Source organism: Actinia tenebrosa, unplaced genomic scaffold (genome assembly GCF_029948245.1).
Source record: "Actinia tenebrosa isolate PJP-AT-01 unplaced genomic scaffold, QUT_ActTen_1.0 PGA_scaffold1__47_contigs__length_23844297, whole genome shotgun sequence".
Taxonomy (NCBI): domain Eukaryota; kingdom Metazoa; phylum Cnidaria; class Anthozoa; order Actiniaria; family Actiniidae; genus Actinia; species Actinia tenebrosa.
Genome location: NW_028292578.1, coordinates 6,798,677 through 6,823,435, shown reverse-complemented (window position 1 = coordinate 6,823,435; position 24,759 = coordinate 6,798,677). Strand labels below are relative to the sequence as shown.

General features: G+C 36.3%; 3 protein-coding genes across 5 annotated transcripts in view; 1 reads left to right on the top strand and 2 right to left on the bottom strand.

Moving 5' to 3' along the window:
- Positions 1-8: 8 nt before the first annotated feature.
- On the top strand, positions 9-6,863 carry LOC116290624 (uncharacterized). Its single transcript, XM_031697704.2, has 7 exons — positions 9-513; positions 1,038-1,713; positions 2,887-3,048; positions 3,124-3,330; positions 3,915-5,029; positions 5,109-5,278; positions 5,414-6,863. The coding sequence occupies exons 1-7, from the start codon at positions 418-420 to the stop codon at positions 5,787-5,789; spliced, it is 2,802 nt and encodes a 933-aa protein (XP_031553564.1). The 5' UTR covers positions 9-417; the 3' UTR covers positions 5,790-6,863.
- Positions 6,864-8,211: 1,348 nt separating this feature from the next.
- LOC148909778 (uncharacterized) lies at positions 8,212-9,070 on the bottom strand. Its single transcript, XM_089032189.1, has 2 exons — positions 8,794-9,070; positions 8,212-8,603 (listed from the first exon to the last, which is right to left on the bottom strand). The coding sequence occupies exons 1-2, from the start codon at positions 9,068-9,070 to the stop codon at positions 8,212-8,214; spliced, it is 669 nt and encodes a 222-aa protein (XP_088888315.1).
- A 1,475-nt stretch (positions 9,071-10,545) lies between these two features.
- Positions 10,546-24,759, bottom strand: part of LOC116290649 (uncharacterized) — a 36,144-nt gene continuing 21,930 nt past the window's right edge. The window contains exons 1-4 of one of the 3 annotated variants that reach the window (XM_089032733.1): positions 22,505-22,676; positions 20,833-20,895; positions 19,807-19,903; positions 10,546-18,850 (exon numbers count right to left, since the gene is read on the bottom strand). In XM_089032733.1, the coding sequence (XP_088888859.1) occupies positions 14,444-15,463 (1,020 nt within the window). In that variant the 5' untranslated portion in view covers positions 15,464-18,850; positions 19,807-19,903; positions 20,833-20,895; positions 22,505-22,676 and the 3' untranslated portion in view covers positions 10,546-14,443. Of the gene's footprint in view, positions 18,943-19,806; positions 19,904-20,832; positions 20,896-22,504; positions 22,677-24,759 lie in introns of those variants that run through there. The other 2 variants (XM_089032732.1, XM_089032731.1) reach the window with 2 other exon arrangements.

Here is a 24,759-nt window from a genome sequence, read left to right as displayed (position 1 = left end):
ATCCGATGAATGGGCATGAGAATTGATGGGTTGCAAGCATTCCAAAGAGAGTTAAAAGACAAAAACATGGCGGCCATTGTGGTACCGTTAACAATGGATGCTAATGAGAAATCTTTTGTTAAATAGTACCAACATGGCCGCGATGACGTAACGTGCGAACGAAGAATAGTTGAAAATAGTGATATATATATACACACAGTACATGGTTGATTGTTCAATATAGTTCATTGCATCGCAAGTTGTAATTTGGACAGGTTCTTGAGTCAATAATATTGACTGTTGCCTAGCACGTGTGTTATATGTAGCTCATTTGCAAGCCACACGCTCACGCAACATGGCACGGCTTTGTTTTCATGCCATTCACTGAAAGTACACAAAGGTTTTTAACATAATTACACGTGCTCTTATTTTCAACACATGCATCTCACATGGAAAAGAAGGAAAATACTTTTTCGGCGCATTTCTGAAGCCGGAGTGTTGGAATTGGTGAACCTGATATCTTCTCATCACAAGGTAGGAGCGCTATATTTCATTGGAGCATTGGTAACTCTACTTGACCATGCATGGACTGTTCAGTTATCGAACAGATAAAACTCGACTGGATTCAAATTAAAGTTGAACAGTTTACCGTAGCATCAGCTCAGTTTTATTGCCCAAATCAATATCGGCAATAACTCCACAAAGTTTCAGTTGTAATTATTGACCGTGATGGTAGGGGTTATGACTCATTCGGTGTACGTGTGTTTTGTGTTTGTAACGTTGATATGATGGATCTGGTTAAATGATTTATATTCCACTGATTCACAGTTAAATAATCATTAAGTTAATTCATCGAACTAAATTATTCACGGTTATTATATTCGTCAGTCATTAATGAGAGATCATCGGCTTGCTGTGCATGCGCAGATGAATATAATACATGAACAATTGTTGCTATGCTATATCGCTGCCAAATTATAAACTAAAGCACAGCATTTAACCAAGACTAAACTGATACTTTTCAAGCTAACTTCTTACACTTTACAATGACCAAACAGGCAAGAGTACATCCTCTTCGTCGTCTTAGCGTCGGCGAAGAACAAGAAATGAAAGAAGTTAATCACAATCAAAACATCAAAACAAGAAAAACTTCTTGGCAACAAATTGGACAAGAGGTCAAAGCTGTTTCACGGTGGAAGACCTACAAAAGTTCTATGCGTGATCATTCTCTTGAAGGATATATCAATAGAACAGCTGAAAGGCCAAGAGTAGTACACGATTCATGTAAAAATCTCTCCAAGAAAACACAACTTTGTGTTCTTGATAGTGATGTAGACAATCTAGGAGAACAGAACTTTTCACCGTATGACGCGTTTGGTTGTCTGAGACAATCGGTATCTCACGGAGTAACACCAGAGGAGGCCCTGATCAGCAGTAAAACGATGATAATTTACTTTGCCAAACTTGCAAAAGCAAGCTTAGAAGAGGAGCAAGTAATTGATTTTGATTTCTTGCAAGAATTGCTAGACGAAGGAGCAGATATCAACTTCACGGATAGTCACGGTCAGACTGTCTTTCACGAAGTAGCGAGAATATGGAATGTTGATGTTGCGAAGTTTATGTTAGAAAATGGTGGGCTTGTGAACAACGCTGATGATTATGGTCGAACACCGTTGCATGTTGCATCAGCTGTCGATTATCCTGAGATGATAGAGTTCTTAATCACTAACCAAGGTAATAATATCTATTTTGGAGGTGTATAGTAAATTACTTTGCGTGCAGAGATAGAACAATGATTTATTTTTCAGTGATCGCGGAGAATAGTTCACCACATTTATTGCGAGTTATGATCATGTCAATGCCTCAATCATCATTGGCTAAAAACGTGGGGGAGGGAGGTGCGTCTTGCCTCCACGCTGACTGATTAACAACAACAACAACTTTATTACTTTACCCTGAATTATTTACAAGTAATGAAATAAATAGTTAGTAGAATAACACTATAGATTTTTAGGTCAATGACTTACAGAAATAACCATAAATAGTTAGAAATGCCCATAAGCCAAATGATGTCAAAGCAAGGGGGAGAGGGATACTGGTGAGGCCGGGATGACACATATTTACTGCTTTCTAACATAGTTAATATTAACTATGTTTCTAAGGTCTCAGTAAATGAGTGTTTTAATACCAAGTGTTGAAGCAAAAGTTTATAGGTTTATGTTTTTGACTTTATTTTAAAAATTAACTTTTACACACTGTACATATATATATATATATCAAGGGTTTTTATCTGGGTTCTGGGGCGGTTCTCTGGTTCAAGTTCTAAACTATTATTTAGTTCTATTTTTACCTAGTTTGAGACTTGCTCTTTTGTTATTGTCCCAAACTGTGATTCAACAACCATGCATAGATTTTGAATATTATTACACCAAATAAATAACCAATTCCTCAAATAACCATGATAAATTTACTTTCATAAAATAGTAATGATGAAAAGGTAAATTATACACCGTGAAAAGATGAAAAAACTTACTGACGTTTCGGACGCTAGTCCTTCGTCGGAGTCTTTTACTCCGACGAAGGACTAGCGTCCGAAACGTCAGTAAGTTTTTTCATCTTTTCACGGTGTATAATTTACCTTTTCATCATTACTGTTTCATTAGAAACACCGACGCAGCTCTCACTAGTTTTTAGCTAGTTATATCTTTTCATAAAATATAATCATGCATACTCCAGATGGTTATACGATTCCCTAGTGAATAATTACATACACATGTCATTCCCAAGGAAATTTTGATACCGTTATATGGTACCTTTTTCTCCAGAAAAAGTGAAGAAGAATGTGTTTTAAAGTTATCTAGGTTAAGCCTGCTACCAGCATGTACTAATCTTCAATTACTTCTTCAGCAAATATCCATGTCAAGACCAAAGGAGAGATGCAAACACCAATTCACTATGCTGCTAAGAATGATGCTGGGCAGGCTTTGAAAATGCTGTTAAAGCTTGGAGCAAACGTGGAAGATAGAGACTATAAAAACAGAACACCATTACAAGTGGCAGCTGAATTAGGTAGGACATTTAGGTTTTTTAGCCAATGTTTTTTTTGTGTGGAAAAATCGTAATTCTTGTTGATATTTACTACAGATCGTTCTGATACAGCAAAGTTATTGATAGACAAAGGCACTTCTGCAGGTGTTCAAGATGATAGTGGAAGTTGTGTATTGTCATTAATGATTTCAAAGATGCCACCAGTTGCAAAGGAAGCATTGGATCAGTTTCATTCCGCAGACCGTGCAAATAGAAAGCAGTACTATTATTTGAATTATTTGGAACCTTATAAACCACCGAAAGGTAACTGCCATTAACATTAGTTTACTGTTTCCTCTATTAAGCACCAGACCTCTAATAAGCCCCCCTTCTCCCCTTACTATTAAGCCCCTAGTCCAAAAGCGCTAAAGATGGCTAATGACTTTAAGTGTCGACATGCTTGTACAATCACCTGTGCAAGGACTAGCAAGACCTGTGCATGCACACTTTATGTACTTATTTTTCATAGTAGCCATTATGTCTGGAGTGCAAGTTATAACGTATCTACATGTACATATAAATTACAATTAAACCTATAGTCCCCATAGAGTACAGTTCAGTAGCAACAAGGCCCAATGGCGTATTTAACCCATAACATTAGCTCACAGAGGAAAAGGTTTAATTGTTATTAAAAGTATTGAAAAATGCCAGAAAGAAGAAGTATTATTTCAAACCCCTGGAATTTTCTTCACCATAAAAGAAAATTTGTATTATAATATATAAAGTATGAGGTTAAAAGGTAGTTAGACCAACATTTTTAGCCTCTCATGAGGGTTCTTGGAATTAAAAGTACAATTCCTATTCATATTATTAAATGTCGATTTTGTCATTTTCTCCTGCGCTAACAGGAGGCGAATGTCATGCAAAGACTCCTTTACAGTGTGTAGTGAGTTTCAAGCAAATGGACCTTATCATGCATCCAGTATTTCAAAGACTTATTGACGTGAAATGGCAGCAATTTGGTCGCAGGGGAGTGGTGCTTCAGCTGCTGGTTCAGCTGTTTTATGTCTTCATTTGGACTGCTTTAGCTGTAACACTTCATTTACGAGAGGGTGCAAATTTCTACAACCCGCTTTCAAAATACTGGTGGAGAATTGTGCTAGAAACAATAGCCTGTAGCATGACAGTTTACTTTATTCTGCAAGAGTTCTTGGAGATAAGTGCTTCAAAGAAAGCCCATCGTAAGTGGCAGCATTGGAGAATTCAGGAACTACAAAAAGACCTTAAGTTTTGCCACCCTCGCTGGCCAGAAGAAAGGAAATATCTAGAAATGGAGCTACGCGAAATTTCGGAATTGGGAATTTCTTATTTTAATGACGCCTGGAATTATTTTGATTGGGTTACTTATGGCTGGGTTTTGGGTATGATTGTAACGCGTGTTCTTGACGTGGCCAGTATTACTGGTCTTCATCTCAGAATATCAGCCGTGGGGATTATTTTCGTTTGGCTTCGACTAATGAAAGCCTTTAGAGCTTTCTCCACTTTGGGTCCTTTCATCGTAATGATAGGACATATCATAGATGATACATTAAAGTTCGCCGTTTTATTCATTGGTTTTTATATTCCGTACGTTTGTGCTTTCTGGATCCTTTTTGGAGGACCTGAGAATGCTAGAATCATGACGGCTGCGCAACAACCTACCCAAGGATGGGAAGACTTTAATGACCTGATGTATTCCGTTTGGCAACTCACTTATGTCGGGAACTTTCCTTGGGAGTCGCTTCTTTCAGTTGATCGATTAATGGCGCAACTGTTATGTGGATCGTACATTGCAGTGTCTGGAATAGTTCTTCTGAATTTATTCATTGCTTTGATGTCGGATACCTTCCAACGTGTGCACGACAATGCAAAAGCTAATGCAGCCATGCAGCGAGCAAGTACAATTCTGAGTCTTGAAGAAAGTATGAGCCGATCTGGACGAGAGAAGCATCGTCGATATGTCCATCAGAAACTCGCACCAGAGGTACAATCCCGGAAGTGATGATTTTACCCAAACCGCAGTGGCATTACGATTAACATAACAATTTTTTGTTTTTATTTAGGAGTTGTACTACGATGACGATTCCACTGGTCCTCAGTCAGGAGAATTAGAGAGAATGACCCACCAAATTAAAGAAGTCATTGATGAAGTGCTAGAATGTGTACAGGATGGAGGTACCAGTTCATCAGATACCAATAGACGTGATAAGCCGAGACATTCCAGCATAATGAGGTTAGTTTGCGCAAGTGCTGGATGGCTCAACTGATTTTTTTAATTAGTCTAACTTCCTTTATACCTGATGTATTCAGTTTGGCAAATCACTTATGTCGGAAACAGTCATATAACCAGAAATTTAAATGCTTTCAGGTTACAAGAAGATTTAGCTCGTGCCTCAGAACTGCACGAAGATGGTTTGAATGCTGTGCGTCAAGAAATGGCAGATCTAAAGCAAGCAATAAACATTCTGAAGCTGACTCTCCAACAACAACAGCAGAAGCATTCACCATTGATGTCTGGTAATTCACAGCAAATCTTTAGTTCACAACATCTAACACCCGTTAAAAATCAGGCTCCGTTGTCACATCGCAAGAAACATAAAAAGGATCAGAGCTTCCCAGGGAATGAAGATGAGCGATACGATCAAGTTCCTTACGAAGGATTACCCCTTCCCACAACAACAACCGTAGATCAACTGCCTAGCGTTTCTGCCATTACCGGTAGAATAAAACGTCATCATCGATAACACTGTTCACCTGTTACAGTGCGTTCACTCCACATGACTTTTCATAAGAGGGTTCAAAAGCTCAAGTCGTAATTTGGAAGTTAACTACGAACTTTATTGGCAAACTGATTAAATTTCGATCCTCTTAGCAAAAGCATTACCCTACTTTGTAAAGCAACTCAGTCATCACTACTAAGCTTAGTGTAAACTATGAATTTTCGCGTGAAGCTAAGTAAGTTAGAAGTTCACAAACAAAGTTCGTTGTGAACTTCCAAAGTATGACTTGCACTTCGGAACTTGTGAAGGAACTTCACAACCCGCTCGTCATCTCTTCAGTCGGACTGTTAAATATTAATACTGACCACTTTATGTTGATTTTTGTCAGTGTTCTTTTTAACCTGCCCCACAAATATGTTTAATATCTCTATTATGATTAGTATTATGCAACTCTTAGATGAGTGAGATTGCATGGCCCAGACCCACTTGAACGACTCAGCATGAGTGAATCGGTTTGCTGAATCATTTTGCAAGAAAATTCCATCGAGTAAGCAGGTTAGAACACAGGGAGCCCAATTTAGATTAAATTGAATGGTGAAAATAAAATCGAAAAATATATATATAAAATATAATTTTTTAAATTCTAGGTCAAGATAATGACCTTCGGAACAAATGTTACATATAGACTAAGCTAAAATTCAATATTTTTTGGAGGAGAGCGGATCTCATATCACGTGGTAATGACTTCACATCTGTTTTAACTCTGAGTTGAATTTTAGCCCTCAACCATTAGCGAAACGGCTTTATGTTGCCTATGCCTATAGTGTTTGTCTTCCTCTGGGCGCAGTTTCAATAAAATCTATAAGAAAAATTTGGAGACATTTGAGGAAATCTAAATTAAGAGTATAATCTATATGAAAATTAACAATGGATTTGCCGTAGCCAAAATTGCTACTTCTAGGGTAACGATTTACGATAGATAAATAAAACACCGCTAATTCTATTGTCATATGTCCCTAACACTCCCTTGAAAAATTAGAAGGTAATGTAGTAACGCGATCTCGCCAAAACGGAAAATATATGATTCAAGACAAAAACGCAATGTTTACTTTTCTCGCGCTTTTACGGACACTTTTATGAATAGTACGATCTTGCGAAAACTCGTCGATTTTTTTTATTGGATTTTTTTCAGAACTACAACAGTTCAATGCACCACTCTTTCCCCGAATTTCGTGATCATTGATAACTTCTAAGGCTGCCGAAAACTAAATGCAAAATCAAGTAAATATTGAGGCGATGTCATAGTTTTCCACGATTCTGTGCTTTGGAATTTCTTGAATTTCATTTTTAACACAACATCGAATTCCTTTGCACCATACATGAATTGACCGCGCTTGGCTGCCCTCCGAAATCTTCCCGAAGTATGGTAATAAGGGCTTGATTACACGAGACAATTTTCTCTGCGACTCGTCTCGCAGCAAATTGCTCCGTGTAATCGCGCCCTCCGTTGCATACGTAGCCTGCAATGTGTTATGGATCATACATTGATTTGTATTCAGTTTTGGACCAGCTTAGACATAATTAAGGCTACTGGAAAGCTTTAAGGGTATGTCTCGTTTAAGACTTTCTCTACGCAACACTTTATATAAAACCCCATAAAACTATATATCGTTTTAAAGGTCATATAATAAACATTCAGAAAATAACATTATTTGAAAGAGAATTTTAAATTTTTAGATCATCCTTTGCTTATTAACATAGTGAGGTTCTTTCGGCTATACGCGCTAACGCTAATCCCATTAATTCACCTCTTTAAAGCTCGACATTGTTTCAAATTAGAAAATTATTATGAAATAATAATATTTTCGAAATCTTTAAAACGAAATATAGTATTAGGGGGTTTTGTTGAACGTGTTGCGTAGAGAGAGTTTAAGACAAACATACCCCTGAAGGTCTCCAGTAAGCGTTAAGTAAATGGCAGATTAATATTTATTGTTTAGGTGTTTGCTATTAGTATAGTTCAGCTAGTGCGTATGCTCTTCTCAAGGGCGCTAGGACAGACGGATTGGGTATACGTGTGTTTGTTTCACTTATTCGTAGAAACTAAAAAATAGTTCACTGATCAGTATGTTTATTTCCGGTCTCTTTTACTGCACTGATGGTAAATTTGATAAACTTATTAAAGAAAGTAATTGCTAAGGAAGAGACGCCGGCGCTGCTTGGCACGGATAGTGCAGCGGTAAACACTCAGAGCGTACGTACAGCTGATTCAAACCAGAAAGGCCGTTGGTGGGCGTGGTAAATATATTCATATCGTACGGCTGATTCAAACCAGAAAGGCTTTTGGTTGGAAAGGACGTTTACTTGCCGAGCAACTTATGGACAGCCCTAAATTTTTAAGATGACATAACTATTGTAATATTAAACTATTAAGTTAACTAAGGAACTATAAAAAGAAAGATGTCATGTGTTTAACCTGAACATTAAGTTCAGGTTTTAAAGAGTTAATGTAAAAGGCCTCCTTCAGTTTAAGATATAATGAAGACTTGGGGGGTTGCAACCCCCAAAACCCACCCCTAGATCCGCCACTGAGGTCCGAATTGAAACCTTTTTTAGTGTTGTTGATTTTAAAGATCCTATCAACCAGAGTTTTGATAAGACCAATTTTATATTTAAAAGGGTTAAAACTTAAGAAATTAGTTAAGAGGCCAGTGTGTGTTTTCTTATGATAAACTGAAGTGATGCAATTTAGACCAGAGTTATCTATCAAGATGTTAAGGAAAGGTAGTTTCCCATTGACCTCTTTTTCAAAAGTAAACTTAATATCTTTTGTGCCTGCTATTTATATAAATAAAAAATAACATAGCATCGATCATCTGGACTATTAAACATGCAAAAAGTGTCGTCTCCACTGGAGCGGGTGGAGAGCCCATAGCTACTCCATCAATTTTGATCATAAAATTTGTTATAAATAAAAAATGTGTCTGAGAAGTGCCAAACGAAAAAATTTCTTTCAGATTTTGTTTACTAATAGGGAAATTAGGATTGTTTTGAAAAATAAGTTTGACAGCAATATCTATAGTTTCATTGAGGAGAATGTAGGAAAAAAGACTTTGTACATCAAAAGAAATTAAAAACTTGTTGTTAGTATCTAAACTTAAAAACTCATTGACAAAAAAGAACGAATCTTTTCTAGTAAAATCACTAGGTATAATAGGGGTAAGTAAAGAACAAAGATACTTAGCTAAGTTATAATTATAAGCCTTAACAGATGAAACTATAGGGGCTAAAGGGAGGAGGCTCATTAGTTTTATGTATTTTAGGTAAGCCATAAAATCTAGCGGGTTGTGATCCTTTAGGAAAAATATAAATTTATAGGTCTTATCATGTAAGCATTCCTTAGACTTAAGAGATCTAAGAAAGCGTAGTAATTTTCCTTCTCTGGTTATGGTCGGATCTTTTGTGAGTAATTCAAATTTAGACTTATCGTCGATTATTTTAAGGCAAGAATTAATATGTATACTTCTCTGTTCTAATATCAAGACGCCATTCCCTTTGTCTGGTCGAAGCATGATGATGGATTTATTGTATGATATGGTGATGGGTTGTAGGATCATATGCTTGAAAACGTTCCGCTGTGCAAGTATCTAGGTCTAACCTTAAGTGCTTTCGGGAATTTCTCGATTGCACAACAAGAACTTAAAAAAATCGGCCTTAAAAGCTTTGTTTAACTACAGGGGCGGCGGAAGCTAGAAATCTTTGGGGGGGGGGGGGGGGGGGGACTGCAAAAATCTTTTGGGGGGGCACTGAAGATTATATTTAACGCTATGTGATAATGACAATGTTTTGTTTGATTGCAGACGCATGCGCCGTAAAACAATGACTAAGAACCAATATTTCTTGGGGGGGGCACGTGTCCCTCGGCCCCCCCGGTTCCGCCGCCTCTAAACTACTGAAAAAAGAAATGGGATGTTTTTTTAACCATGATCCTACATTAACACTATAATTATTTGATTCTTTAGTAAATTTAGCCGATTTTTCTTTACGGTAGTGAAGTCTGGGGGACAGACAATGATATGAAGACTGACAATCCAATTGAGTCAGTTTATATAAAATTTTGCAAAATGCTACTTGGGGTTGGAAGAAAAGGCCACCGATTCGGCTGGTCTAGCCGAATAAGGTCAACTTCCCATAAATCTAGATCAGTAGATGCAAAATTAAGATCACTTAAGTTTTGATTAAACAAAGCAAAACTCGAGAACCGCCAAAAACGGTCAGCAATTGTATATAGAGAGTCATTAGCAACAAACAACAATAACTGGTGTAGTAAAGTAAAATCTTTATTATACCGAAGCGGATTAGGAAATATCTTGCTCGAAGTAAACTGCAATTATCGTTCAAGTCGGAATCCATTCAAAATAATTAAAACTAGATTAACGGGTATAGAAATTCAAGTCTGGCGAGGGGAACTCCGCTTCAACGATAAAAAAACTAGAAGAGGCCCGGCCTTCTAAGCAAAATACGTCCACAACTACATACAATACAGAATTATCATAAAATGTGGTCTTCTTACGGCCCAAACTAGGCACTAAATAGTAACTACACGTGTATACCAAATAGGAGAATATGTGAACCGCGTAGCACTTATGAAATACATGACGATATAGAAATATAGATAAGTTATAGTGCTTGGGAACGAGGGTATTCCGGGCGAAAGCTCTTGAAATTAAATTAATTTTAACATAATAGGAATTACTATAAATCAACAATTATGGCCTTCATACATTTATTCGGGTAAAATGTCTATGTAATAATAATAATAATAAACTTTATTTAACACAGAATCCATAAAGTTAAAACTTATTTACAATGGAGCTGTGTAAAATACACACACACACACACATGTATATCTTAACGCTTGATACTGAATAAAAAAAGTCTGTCTGTCTGTCTGTCTGTCTGTCTGTCTGTCTGTCTGTCTGTCTGTCTGTCTGTCCTGCCTGCCTGCCTGCACAACTGAGCCCTCTGAACCCTGACCCTGTTCTAGAGTAAAATCGCTGAAATTCATACCCTGTTCCAGAGTAAGATCGCTGAAAGCCATACCCTGTTCCGGTATTGCAAAAACTGAATAGATGCCCTGTTCCAGAGAGGAGAGAGCGTGATTTCATATACCCTGTCAGTCCAAGAGCGAGCGCAATTTTATATACCCTTTTCCAGCGTAGAATGGCTGAAAACCATACCCTGTTTGGCGGGAATATGTTATTCAAACGGTTTAGACATATCGAATCTCATGTGTCGAAATTATTGCAAATGTCAAGACCTATTGTTTGAGCTGAGTTTGGATGTCTAAACCGGCCAAACGAAGCTGATCTAGTTGAGCAACAATATCGTTAAAACAGAGTATGCGCCACGTTACAGTTATTTTAAAGATAGAAAATGTCAACGATCACTTTACTAGAATAAAAACCGACAGGAATAGTTTGCGTACAGTAAAACCCCGCGTATAAGAACCTAGATTTTTCCAAGTCAGCCTGAACAGGTTCTTATATTAATGGCGCTTAACTTGAAATCAGGCTATCTAGGTTCTTAAATGGGTTTCTAATTTTTGGTAAGAAAAAGAGTAATTGTATTGGTGGGCGTGGCATTTTATACATTAAATAATTCACACATTTTCATGCTAGCTACATTGAATATAGTTTAGATTTTATTTCATGGACACAGTGTAAGCACTCTTACATACAGAGTACTGTATTTTATTATTTACAAGAAAATAAAACAGATTGACTTTATATTTGGAAATTAAGAACCTACTTTGTCATTTCAGCCTGAAATGGTTCTTATGTGAAGGGTGCTTAAAATGAAAATTTCAGCCTGACAGGTTATTAAATTTTAGGTTCTTATATGCGGGGTTTTACTGTATTCATATGAAATTTCGAAATTGTATCTAAAAATTGCTACATTATGAGGATCGTCAATGTGACAGATAAGGTATCCAGATGCGTCTGACCTCGAGTCCATATTTTCTACCACGGTCCATGTTTTCTACGTCCGGTCCATGTTTTCTCCGGTCAAGTCCAGTCCATGTTTTAGACCATGCCTCATAGTGAACGTGGGTATGTGTTGTGTATTGAATTTCACGACAGTAGAAGGAATCGTAAATGTTTTTGATGATTGATAAATAATATATTTTTATATAAAACTGTTCATCAAAGTAATGTGGTTATGCAAAGGATGTATATAATATGTGTCTGAATGCCGTGTGTGATGTGATCGTGAACTGACCAAGCACAATACCAATGAAAAAGTACAAAAATGTATTTCGAGCTTTATAAGTAACAACACACTAAAATTATCGAAAATTTATGGTTTTATCAAATATACGAGTTGGAAGAAAAGGAATAAAATTCGTGTCAGGTTTGTACAAAAAGTTAGAAGAAAACCAATTTGTATGAAAAACGTGCTCTTTAAATAAGACTGGGGTTACAAAATATATTTGAGAAGAACCAAAGTAAGCGCCACTGCTGTAGCTGGTTAAGAATAATCTGGAACTCCATACTCCGAGCCTTATTCTCTAGAAATTGTGGACATCAATCCTTTTCTTATTACACAGCATTTTAATGAAATTTGTTTTGCGCGTGGGAAGTAAACATATTGAAGAAATCAACGGGTATAGAATGGAGCAATATAAACCCTACCTAGATCCGCCCCTGCTTTTGATAAAAACTACATCATCATATTCTTGTTATCGTCATCCAAACCTTGTCATGGTATATTGACGCAAGCTGGTAAGGTAGCCATTCTGCACGAAGGAAAGGACAGAATTGGTGTATTTAGGGGGGGAAAAAAGACGTAAAAAGAGGTATGGGCAGGGAGAATCGTTCGCGGGGTGTATTAAGGAAAATCCTGCTCAGATCCAGAAAGTATCGGCTAACCCTAACCATGCACACTTCTAAGATGATGATCAATTCTAATTTAAGCTAAATATAATGTTTCTCTTGGGCGATTCATGGACTAAAGTGGTGATCGAGAAAAGAATAAAAAAATCAATGTAGGAAAATCACAAGCAGACAAAGCATTTTATCAGTATTTTATTCGTCGATGCTTCACTCATTTTCAACAACTTATAAATAAATTAACAAATCAAAACTTACTAGATGGATGGATAAAAAGAGAAGAAGATTTCATTATGTACATCAGTACGCAAGCTACGTGGCATATTTTGTATTCGGCGATACCGATTTAATTAAATCTTTGAAGGTTGACACGAAACTTTGAAAAGAAAGCACTAGAATTTATTTTTTCGGTTCTCACGTTCAAAGGTCATTCATTAGATGTTTATTATTTATTCTACACAGATACCGATCCTACATCCTATTAGTTAGTCTGTGCGTGACGTCAATCGCTTTATCTTCTATGATCTTTTTATTTAATTTTCTGCCATCATTTGTTTTTAAAAGATTTTCTATTGTAAAGTCCTAATTAAGTAAAGTTATTTTAGATTGAAGGCTCAATATTTAGGATTAATTACTCCTTTATTTCTATTCTTTTCCGGATGGCAGAGAGTCAATGTTTTCAGGTACCAAAACTAGGATCAGCAGAAGTCGATTGTCCGTTAATTCTACTATGAAAAAATACTAACTTATCAGTAAAACACTAATTTCAAATGAAATAATATGAAACTGAGATGGAAAAAAAATGAATACTGGCACTATGAAACAGAAGACTGAAAGCTGGACTCTTTTACTGAAAAACACTAGAAGAACTGACAAAATAAAAGATAAGCTGCAATTTCAGTGTCAAGGATGTGTTTTGTTATGAAATTTCAGTTTACTTAATGACGAGTATATAGATAAAACTAGAGGTTAACAGCAACAGGAAAAATAAGCACTTTGTTTTGTTTAGTGGCTTCGGTTATGAAGCTTCCTCTTAAAGAGCCTAATGATTCAGAGAAAAGCTATTGAGTGGGTGAATTTTGAACTTGACTAGACAACTCGGTATTCCTTTTTCTCTTTTAGATATTTTTTCGTTAAAATGATTTAATTTGATACCGCCCAGTCGATGACGTCTAACGATACAGTTACAAGTAGAATCCAACACTTTGCTTATCCAGAAAATGTCAAATTATATTATATGAATATAACAAGAATATAATTAGATTGCTAATGGCACACGTTTGTATTAGAAAACTTCCACTAGAGATTTTCGGCGTCGTGGTCGGCTACCATAATTAATTTTTCTCGCATTCCAAAAATGTGCACCATGGTTTCAACTCAAATAATATTATAGAATAAACCTTTCTAATGACTTATATGCTTGTCTTCAGTTAGTGACTGCTTACGAACCGGTGTAGTCAGTATCACTGGGGAAATCCGGGTGAAGTGAGGATCAACGAGTGGTAAAAGATGATGACTGTACTACTATAGAGATTAACATTAGTTATGTGCTCAATATCAATGTGCTAATTAACACACATTCATCTTATATCCATCTTATTTCTGTCTCTATTATCTTCAAAATCTTTCTTACTCAGAACATTAAATTATTTGCTTATAACAAAACATTGTTGACAAAGCAAAACTTGGCACGCTTGACTGACAAGAAGCGTGATGAATTGATTGATTGTTCACTTTTGAAAACTATTTCAAGTTATTTTCAATACCATTTGTTTGGCAGGGATTCTATGACATTCTCTCGGTTAAAGGTATTCCCACAAGCGTTTCTTCCTCGTTTTTCTTTTGTTCATGTATTCGAAACAGAGTTAGAAGGGTTTTTCTATATTTTGGAAGACGCCAAGCATAAATGAAAGGATCTGCGCACACTTTTACAAACAGTAAAACATCTGAGATCCTGAGCACCACCAGGAGGTTAAGCTGTGACTGTATTGTTAGATCTTTTGCGAAATAAAGATAAACGTAAACTGCCAGGACATGTGGGAGTGCACAAAGAAGTAAAATAGCACCAAGGTAAATGCTGACAATGGTAAACTGTTGATCTAGGGTCCTTTCTACTTGTTTCCGTCTTTTCGATCGCGTTTCATTTTCAGAGGTCAGAGGTTTTGCAGAGAATTCCTTGTGTAAGTGGGCACGGCGCCTGTACGCTCGGTAAAGCAGAAGCGACACAATGAGAAGATTAATGGAGAGGAACGACGAGTTGCATACAAGGTCGATTTTGTGAAACGTGTAAGGATCAAGAATGCCTATAAACTGAACGGCGGTAAAGAAAACTAGATAAAGGAAGGCTAAAATCATGAAAATCACAATGTTACGATTTGTTACAAATCGTCTGTACTTGTGAGGCCAAGATATAGCTGTAAACTGCGACCAGGACAATGCTAGTACAACCAAAAACGAGTATTTCAAGGCGACTCCAGATATGATTCCTCCAATTTCGTACAGCACGAGCGGTATTCCCTTTATGTCGACGTCTTGGACAAATCGAATGAAATAGTAACTGGTAAAGAAAGGCTCTGTTGTTACGCCAGTTATCAAATCAGCCATGCTCAGCCCTACGATAAAACATTTAGCAACGGATTTGAAGCATTTTAAGGGATCTTTCCAAATGGCTATCAAAAGGAGAATGTTGCTTGTCGTAGTTACGATAGAAAGGATTGATAGACAGCATGCACTTGTTATGGCCAGCACACGTTTATAGCTTTGAATTTTTTGTTGTTCTACGAAGGTTTCGTCTGTTGAGTTCATCTTTGCTGGTTTGAAAACCAAGTTCCTTCTCTAGATGGTGTTTCAAGTACAGTGATTTGGTAGTGGTTTCCTGTGCCGTTGCAGTTAGGCGTTGTCATCAGGTATCTGAGTCGTAAGGTTGACACGAAGCGATGGACTTGACTAATTTAGCCCTTGCTGCTTTAAGTTTGACTGAATTCGATTTGTTATATAGTTGGCAAGCTATAGAGAATTGGCTTATCCATTCTTGAAAGGTCTGATAGGATTGGATAGCAATTCTTAGTACTCCTTAGTCAGCAGGTGTTCGATAATGCTGCATGTCCAAAATACGTCAAATGATGTCAGATTGTTGGTTTTACCATCTAAAACATCGGTAATGACGGTACTTTGGTAATATTTCTAAACAGCAGCTAATATCGCAGTTTTTCCATATCCAGCGACTACTAATGTTTCGCTTTAGAATGATAGCATATATTTAATTCATTACGGGTATTCAACAGTGTGTATATTTACCAATGCTTATATTTTATATTTGTTGATTTGAATGGTGAAGTTGACATCCCAATATAACCACTGATCTGTCAATCACTTACATTTTACCAAAAGAATATAGTGTGTATGTAGGCTGGACTATGAATCTATTCGATATCAAGTCGTCATGACAATAAATCGGGATATATTCATATGCTATGCACGATCAATTCAATTTAGTCTCTTCCTTTTAAGTCGTATTCTCTTATCATTTCAAGAAAAGTTTAATTAAAGAAGCTGCGTTTGTGTTTCTTTGCTTCGATCACTGTTGTTTACCTTGTCAGTCAACTTTTTCGTAAAGTACAATACGAATTAGCAAGAAAGTGGGAAAGCGATTGATTTTGATATAATTAAATTGTCCAAATAAGTCGGATTTTCGCACTTATTTTAAATCAACTTAGCAATCTTATAAGCCGGCTCTAGACGCGATAGCGCTTTTTACTATGAAAATTGGGTTTTCACGGTTATTGTAGTAAGACTCTAATCTCGGTAAGGTATGAATAAAATAATTTAAATTATTGGAATATGACTAACCGATCTAAGTCTTTGGCTGGTTTTAGCTTTTTAAAGGCTTTTCTTTCAGTTTACTATCACGTATATCGATCAAAGAACTTCTTTTTCGTTTATGCTTTGACACTATGAGAAAATAAACCATAGACAGCCTTAAAAAACCTTTAGCATAAGAAATGAGTGAAAAATAAGATTATTATTAAATGTCACAGATAAAAAAGAAAATTAAAGGATTCATCAGACTAATTATTGTTTTACCTACTAGTATTCCTTGTTTAGGAATGAACAATATCGTAGAAAAATATGAAGTGCACACTTATCTATAAAACTCCCTGAGTAGTGACATCAATGATAGTGAGAATATTGGCTAAGTGTCATCGTTATTTTGCTCACGCAAATTATTTCTTGCCAAATGATTACACTATCACTTTTGGTAACACAGCAAAATATTTTTTCGTTTGGTTCTGAAAAACAATTTTCGCACATGATAGTTCTTAATTTCAGAGTTATCTAGTTAAGTTGAAAAAGAATAACAACTGAAGGCAGCAAACAACATTTAAGTTTTGTCCGCAGTTTTGTTTTGTTGAGTAAGCCCAAAGTAGGAAACATGACCACTTGCAGGACACTTATTAAGTATCTTTTCATATCGATATGTATAATATTCTAATAGTAGCTTAATGTTTATACAAACAAATAAGAACTAGATAGATCATATTGGGGGAGGGCTGGGTTTCGCAGTTCAAATTTAAAAAAGAAAACAGCTTTTGTCAAAATAAAAAGGTTTGACCCTTCAAAAAAGTTCAAATTTTTCAACTAACCCTCCCCTCTAAAGATCTAGTGACGCACGGTAGGGATGACTAAATAATGCATATAGCAAAGATATGCTCGGCGTGTGGGCCGCCGTAAGACGAAAAATCAGTTTTCCTGTTTTGTCAATCGGAGTTTTTTTTAACCGACTTAAATAAAAACAAGTTTATTTCATTAAAATAAGATGATTATATAATAGTTTTGGCTCAAAAACTAATCTTGTTTACTGAAGATAAGCTGTAATTTACCTATCGGGATTTTTTAGTGCATCTTTTCAATTTATCCTAGCCGGCTAAAGTTAATTTTAAACATTCTTTACTAGCAATCTGAAAGCTCGGGCATTTCTCAATGGGATTTCCAAAGTGATGAACCTGAATCGCATTCGCCGTCAGTGACCATCAGTATTCCTGTTATGCGCGGCTAATTTGTAAATAAACCCCTTCTGTCGGCTGGGATATCGGTTGGTAATGTCCAAGGACGAGAAATAGTCCAAAAATTAACAGTTGGCCAAGAACCAAAGCATATGAGGGCATATGTGATATTTTGAGAAAAATACCTAGGTAGTAGAAGGAGAAAAATTAACGCAGAACTTTCAACACCCCCAAACAAGCACTTTTGAGGCTCTTTTGCATTAAAAAAAAATCCAGTATCCAGGTTCAATGTGGTTTTATCGGGGAGGCCAATTATAAGTCTATTTATATTATTGCTGTCAAAAACCCTGACGGAAACTCGGAATATTTGAAACTATCTTGTGCGTACAAAATGCAGAGTACTACGAGACCGGGTAAAAGCACATTATAAATCTGTAGAAGCGTCAGACCTCAAGTCAGCCATATCATATATTATCGATTCGGCAAATATAAAGATAATCGACCAGCCAACAAACTTATTATCTCGCAGACTGCGCGATGCGATACACATTAGCCGGAGAAAACCATGCACTGGACAAAGATAATCAGTTGCCCCCAGTACAGGAGACGATCGTATAGCGTCGTTCTGAAAACGAGGCTGTGCGCCAAAATGAAAACCGTTATTGACAAAGACTACTGGATGGGAGTCGAAAGCTATGAGTGCTTTTAATTATCGCTTCTGAGAAAGAGTAACTGTTTCCTTTTTAATCAATGTCCCAGCAAAAGAATATAAATTTCATAATGATTATTAGTGTTTTATCAAGGCCCGCATTTTGCAAAAAAACCCTGCAGGATTGCCCAGGATCCCTGTGGTTTTTATCAGAGAGCCCAATAATTAAGCTCTATTTCTATTATTAGCAACTGTTCAAAAGATCATCAATAATTCTTAAGTCTCTGATCCAACTGGAGCGACCATACACTTCAAGTGCATGGACCTTTACATGTATACCCGATAAAGTCTTCATATACATAACAAATATTAATGAGGATAATTGCTTGCCTCTCACTAAGCCAGGTGACCTAGGCTTGAGTCCACTGGAGCTTGGTATTGTATGTGAATAGAGTCGTTTGTTGGTTCTCTCCTGCTTAGAGTAATTGGCTTTCAGGGTTTTTTGTCCAGGCTCTATGCTTCTTCGTCCTTATTAGTATTCTGTTCATAAAGAATACTAATGAGGATGACTTTATCAGTGATGCAGTACATCCAAGTTTAGGTAAGGTGTTTAATAAACGAGCAGGAGGATTCTATCCGGATTAAAAACAAAAGGCATAGCTAAGTGGTTTTAGACCTGATAAGACACGATCTGCGAGTTTATTAAACAGCTTCAAAAACTCTTGGAGCAACATACCATACACAGTCACAAACATGGACTTTTATACTTGTATAGAGGTTTCTACATCATTAACATGTGCAGTTAGTCCAAACGGCTCCCACAAGTTGAAGTAATATTTACAGGGTTAGTGAGTGGCCGTGTTGTATCAGATATACAACCACGAGGCATAGCCTAGTGGTTGTATATCTGATACAACACCGACACGAATACTGTATATGACTTATCAAACGTCTAGGTTACTTCCTTTGTGTTTCACTAAAATTTTCAAAATTAAAGTGAATCTGGCCAAGAAAATCCAACTTGAAGTTTATGCAAATGAACACAGTTTTGCATCAGATTTACAACACTCTTCCCGGTTGTGATTTCTGTTGTGTTTTCCTCATGAATTATTAAGGAGTTTGATAAGGCACCAAACCAAACTCAAGACAGGAATGCTGGTCATGTTTACATGATGATGTTTACAATATGAACGGCTGTGTTGTATTGACTATACAAATATGAGCCATAGGCAAATGATTTTTTGGCCAATGTGAATGTTGTAAAAAGCTTGTGAAAAATCCTTTGGGTCATTTTAAATTAATATCCAAATTATATACAACCCCTAGTGCTGTATCAGAACTGTTTACAACTACTAGTGATTGTATATATAATTAGCATGTATCGGGCTTACATAGATTCATGTGACCTGATTTCTAAAGCTGGATTGGCTTAGACCCACATCAAATATTCATGAATTTTACAAGTACTATATATGTGAGCACTTATAGAATCTTACCAGTTATGGGTAGATATTACAAGCCATTCTTTACTCCTTTTTCTGCAGTGTTGTGCTTCAATTTGATTAACAAATCCTCAAACCATCATGAACTAACCTATAGGGATACCATACAAAAAGATAATAAGTAAAAAATAACAATAACAATAAACTACAATATGGCTGCTTCAAAAAACATCTGATCAATTCTTTTCTCAATGAATATTAATCTGGTATACTGATGTATCTCCTTGTGTGTATGTGCGTGCGTATATTTGTATTTGAAATTTGTATTTTTCTGCTTTTTTATTTTGCTATTTATCCTTGTTACTTTTTTGTAAACATAGTATTCTGCAATTTTCTGACCTCCTAGTTGCCTAACTCAATTAGCGTTTCAGCTATTTTAGGTAGCTGTGCTCGTGTTTTTGCAATTTTAAATTTATGTTTCATATGTAATAATCTTTCCTCCTTGAGTGCAAATAAACTATTGTTGTTGTTGTTGTTGTTGTTGTTGTTGGGCTAAAATAAAGCAATTTAAGAATGTTCATATTTGGACAATACAACTGATGATTTTAGGGAGGGAGGGTAGGGTGAAAACGCGTAAACTACAGAACGATGAACACCGCAATAAGAAACACTCCACTTAATGTACGCCATCTAGTTACATAGCTATGTCCTGGTGACAGGTAACCGGATCCCTACCGCTCCACTCCCATTAACCTATGTTAATACTTATCATCACTTAAAAGTTATGCATCTTCTAGTGATGGGATATATGCCTTGCATGGCATGGCTTGTGATGACAAAAAGTATAGCTTCTGGACTTGGTGCTTGATGACGGAAGATATGTGTTTGTAATGTAATGAGCTGTTGTGATTGTAATTAGAAGCAATAATGAAGCAGTCAGGTGTTATTTTGACTGGTAATTTGGATTGCAGATTTTTCATTGCAGATGAACTTTAAGCGAAGAGTGTTTTGGCAGTTATTGAAGTATATAAATTATTTAGCAGCAGAATATATGGTAAGTAATATAGAACTGAGGCTTACCTGGTGAATATATAAAGCTTTGTGTGACAGGCTGTATGTTGTTGAATGAAAGGTCACATTGAACTGGAAGGAAAATGTGGAGTATTAGAGGGTAGAAAGTTGCTAAACAGGCATTAAAAGCCCAAGGAGAGCAGCTGATATCTTTGGTTTGGAGAACAATTAAGCTTACTGACCATAAAGGAGAGTTTTTGGTAGTATGCAGCAGTGAGGGGAACCATTAGTTGACAGACATATTAGCCTACTATTTAACAATTACATTATGAGGTCAAGTTTTCTATGTTATTAGATAGTTAATGAGGCGAGTAGCACCGAATCAACTATTTGACTCATAGAAAACAAGCATGAGTAGTATAATACTTTTAGCATAAGCCTACTAGCTAATATTATAGTATTCAAAACAAAGAATGAAACTGAAAACTTTACTGAAGAAAGCGACGGTCAACCGGCGGCACTCAGTTTTTATTCATATTTGCTCAAAGTTTTAAGGTATAAGCTTAAACTCGCTGTATTTCTATAGCTTTCTCTCTCTATTACTACCAATATTTTTTACCTTCTTACCAGTTTTTGGGATCATTTCCCTTGTACTTAATCAGTGATAAACGGAATTTAAGATTTTTGTCAGATAACTTGCACTTTCTTTATTGTTTCGTCTTTACTCACTGTTTAAAATTCTTCTTGAATACATGTGATTAAGTTGTCTTTTCGATTTTTCTGTTCATTGAGGGAGATCCTCTTAAAATGCCATCCTTATCTCAGTAGACATTTGTCAGTCATAAGTTTGCACATGAAAATGTCAGTGAAATCTGATGGCCACTTATTCATGTTAGAATTGCAAAAATTCTTCAGCTTTTAATAAATATCTGTTTCATCCAAAAAATCCAATCACAGGATAGAAAATAAGTACATTAGCCAATCACTGATTATAGGATTCGTGATAGTATGCTAGCTACCCGGGGGGGGGGGGGGGGGGGGGGGTACTCCGCCAGAATTTGGGTAGGGGTGTTCCGCTGGGATTCTGAAAGGGGTACCCTGTTTATGACAAAAAAACTCGAATTTGTAGACCCTGTTTATGACAAAAGATATAATTTATTGCACTGAGTTCCTGTTTCAATTATCATGTCATCTCGCGTATCGTTTTTTTAAGACCATAGTAACCAGTTTCGGTCAATACGAAATTAGAAGCCCTGAATATGACAGGAAACTCAGGAAGAACTTGGAACTTGAGTGAAATTGCATAGCTAGCTGGTAGGTTTATGCTAATACAATTTAAAGTGCTTATGATGAACTTAATCTAAAACTCGGTTTGAGAGCAGGCTGAGGGTTGTTGTTGAATAAAGTAAGCAGGTTGGATGGAACTCGAAGTCGAAGTAGTAAAAATCTGGAGTATTAAAGAGGAGTATAAGTGTCAAGAGTTGGAGATTTGCATACGCATATAATGAGAGGGTTGAAGCGAGCTCGTTCGTTCGCTCGTCACCTGCTCGTCGCCAGAAGATGGGGAAGGGAAAGATCGGCCATTAGGTTACCTGAAGGAATCATTAAGCTTAATGACGGTTGAAATCGGTATCCACACGAAGAACTGTGTGGATGCGCACTCGCTGGTAACACGGGAAGGGTTTGGTGTGTTTGGTCATCTGCAATGGGGGTTTTGTAGACTAAAAAAGCAAGGGTTTACCAGCTGGAGTGCCGAGCCTCGTTGCGGGATCTGTGTTTGGGCACCTTCATGAGGAGTTCGTTGGGCCATAGAAGAGGTGGCCGTAAGGCTAGGAGCGAAGTGGAAGGTGGCCAAGACTTGTAGTATTGTTTTTGTTAGCAGGAGCCTATTTGTTTCTTTAGTAGTGGGGTTCCTGTGGTGCGCCATTTTGTATGTTGTTGGGTTCCCGGATGCAGTTTGGCAGACGCGTTGGCGCCAGCGTGGTGACGTCTTAAGTCACGTAGAGAAGGGGTTGTTAGGAAGCCAATTGAGTGTGGTCGGTGTTGGAATTAGTGTCTAGACAGATTTAAAGAGGCGAATTTTTAATGGTTTTTTTTTTTGGTAAGGAAAGCTATTTTGTATATTTGTTGCTGAAAACCGGCGATATTTTTTTCTGGAATTGTCTGTGATCAGAAAACTTTTCTTGACTTTGTGGGTGCAATTGTTTGTACTTTCTGTTGAGCTTTTGAGGCGCCTATTTTTTTCTCTGAAACAGCTTTAGAAAGGCCTAAGATAGAAGAGTTAAAAGTATTTAAAAAATGCTATAACGTGTGAGAAAGAAAAGTTTACTAGGTAATAGTATAATGATAAATGGAAATGTTTAGCAATGTTTGGAAAGACGATTGTGTATTGCTTGGAGGCATAAGTAAATAAGATCCCAAACATGGGTTATCTAACATATAGAATATGTAAATGGACTCTAAAATAAATGATAAAATAATTTGATTAAAGTGATTTGGAATAGTCAACATGGTAGTAGAATTCTTGATTAAAATAGCTATGGAGGAGTGAAGTAAGACCCCTCCCAAAGAAAAATAAATACATGAACGAATGAATGAATGAATGAATGGATGGATGGATGGATGGATGGATGGATGGATGGATGGATGGATGGATGGATGGATGGATGGATGGATGAATGAATAAATTTGCCGACCTTGGAAAAAAGACGAGCTTTCTCATCTTTAACAGAATGCTATAAAACGATAAATGAATCATTCTTTATCTATGCTAGGAAGTTTAGATCATTACGATCCAATCATCGCGTTAAGCATAAGACACAATCTGCAAAACTGAACAGTTATAAGCATTCTTTCTTTACACTTATTTCAATAAAGTTAGTCACCTGAAAAGCTATAAAGCTTTGAGGCCGACCAGGATTATGGGTAGATTCATTTTACACGTTTGGCAACCGCTTGATAACTGTTCATGGACTTGCTAATCTTTTACAGGTTACAGTCTCACCTCTTCTGAGCATCATCGAGCTGCAGTTTGTATTAAAAAAGCTTTGTATATATATGCTTTTTTGATATGAAAAGTTTCCCATGATGCTCAGTGATCTCAGCTTTCTAGGTTTTTGTTGACTAACTTTATTGAAATAAGTGTATACGCATGGTAAATCTATGGAATAAGCTTCCTCAAGCAATTGCAGAAGCGGATTAATCAGAAAACTTTTAAGAAAAAACTGAGCATTGATATGTTTAATTAATCATTTAATACTACACCAGTGATAAAATTTTTTCAGTATTGTTCATAGTTTTTATATATATTTGTAGATATACGTAAACTTCAATGTTTAAATATTAGAATGTTCTTAATTGTTTGTAATTTATGTTAAGGAGGTGAACTAGATAGGGATAACCTCTTTCACCTCCTTTCACTTTTTTTTTTTTGCTTTTTCATCTTCTATTTTCTGTATACAAGGTGATGAATTGTAAATAAACCATTATTATTGTTATGTTGTGTTATGTTATGTTATCTATTTCACGGGTTAAATGACTTCACTCTATATACTGTATATCAAAAGACTATGTAATTAAATATATAAAAGCTAAAATACATACTATGTTAATAAAATAATTACACTAGAAAATGATTTAATTCCCGCTGAGACTTAAATAATTATAAATAATATCCTTATAACTGTTTTTAAATGCCACTAGTGATTCTGAATTTCTAAGATCTAAACTTAGACTGCCACAGTTTGCAGGTAGTAACCGCAAACGTCCTACCACGTTCGGTCATACGAATAAACTTAGGGCAAATAAGATTCATATTACTATACCTAGTAGTACGACTATACCTAGTAGTACGACTATGACGCTGACTATTGAGCTTTAGACAATCCTCAATGTATGTCGGGACTTTATCCTTGATACGTTTATAAGCTAGACAACATTTAGTTATTTTGGCTTCTTCATAAAAGGGAAGCCACTGTAATTCATATTAAAAAGTTC

Excerpts from the sequence above, each read along its gene's own strand:
- LOC116290624 (XM_031697704.2), top strand. The coding sequence starts at position 418 with ATGCATCTCACATGGAAAAGAAGGAAAATACTTTTTCGGCGCATTTCT. Across the intron at positions 3,331-3,914 it reads ACCTTATAAACCACCGAAAG|GAGGCGAATGTCATGCAAAG; the intron begins GTAACTGCCATT and ends CTGCGCTAACAG. Across the intron at positions 5,030-5,108 it reads ATCAGAAACTCGCACCAGAG|GAGTTGTACTACGATGACGA; the intron begins GTACAATCCCGG and ends GTTTTTATTTAG.
- LOC148909778 (XM_089032189.1), bottom strand. The coding sequence starts at position 9,070 with ATGAGCCTCCTCCCTTTAGCCCCTATAGTTTCATCTGTTAAGGCTTAT. Across the intron at positions 8,604-8,793 it reads CAATCCTAATTTCCCTATTA|CAGGCACAAAAGATATTAAG; the intron begins GTAAACAAAATC and ends TTATATAAATAG.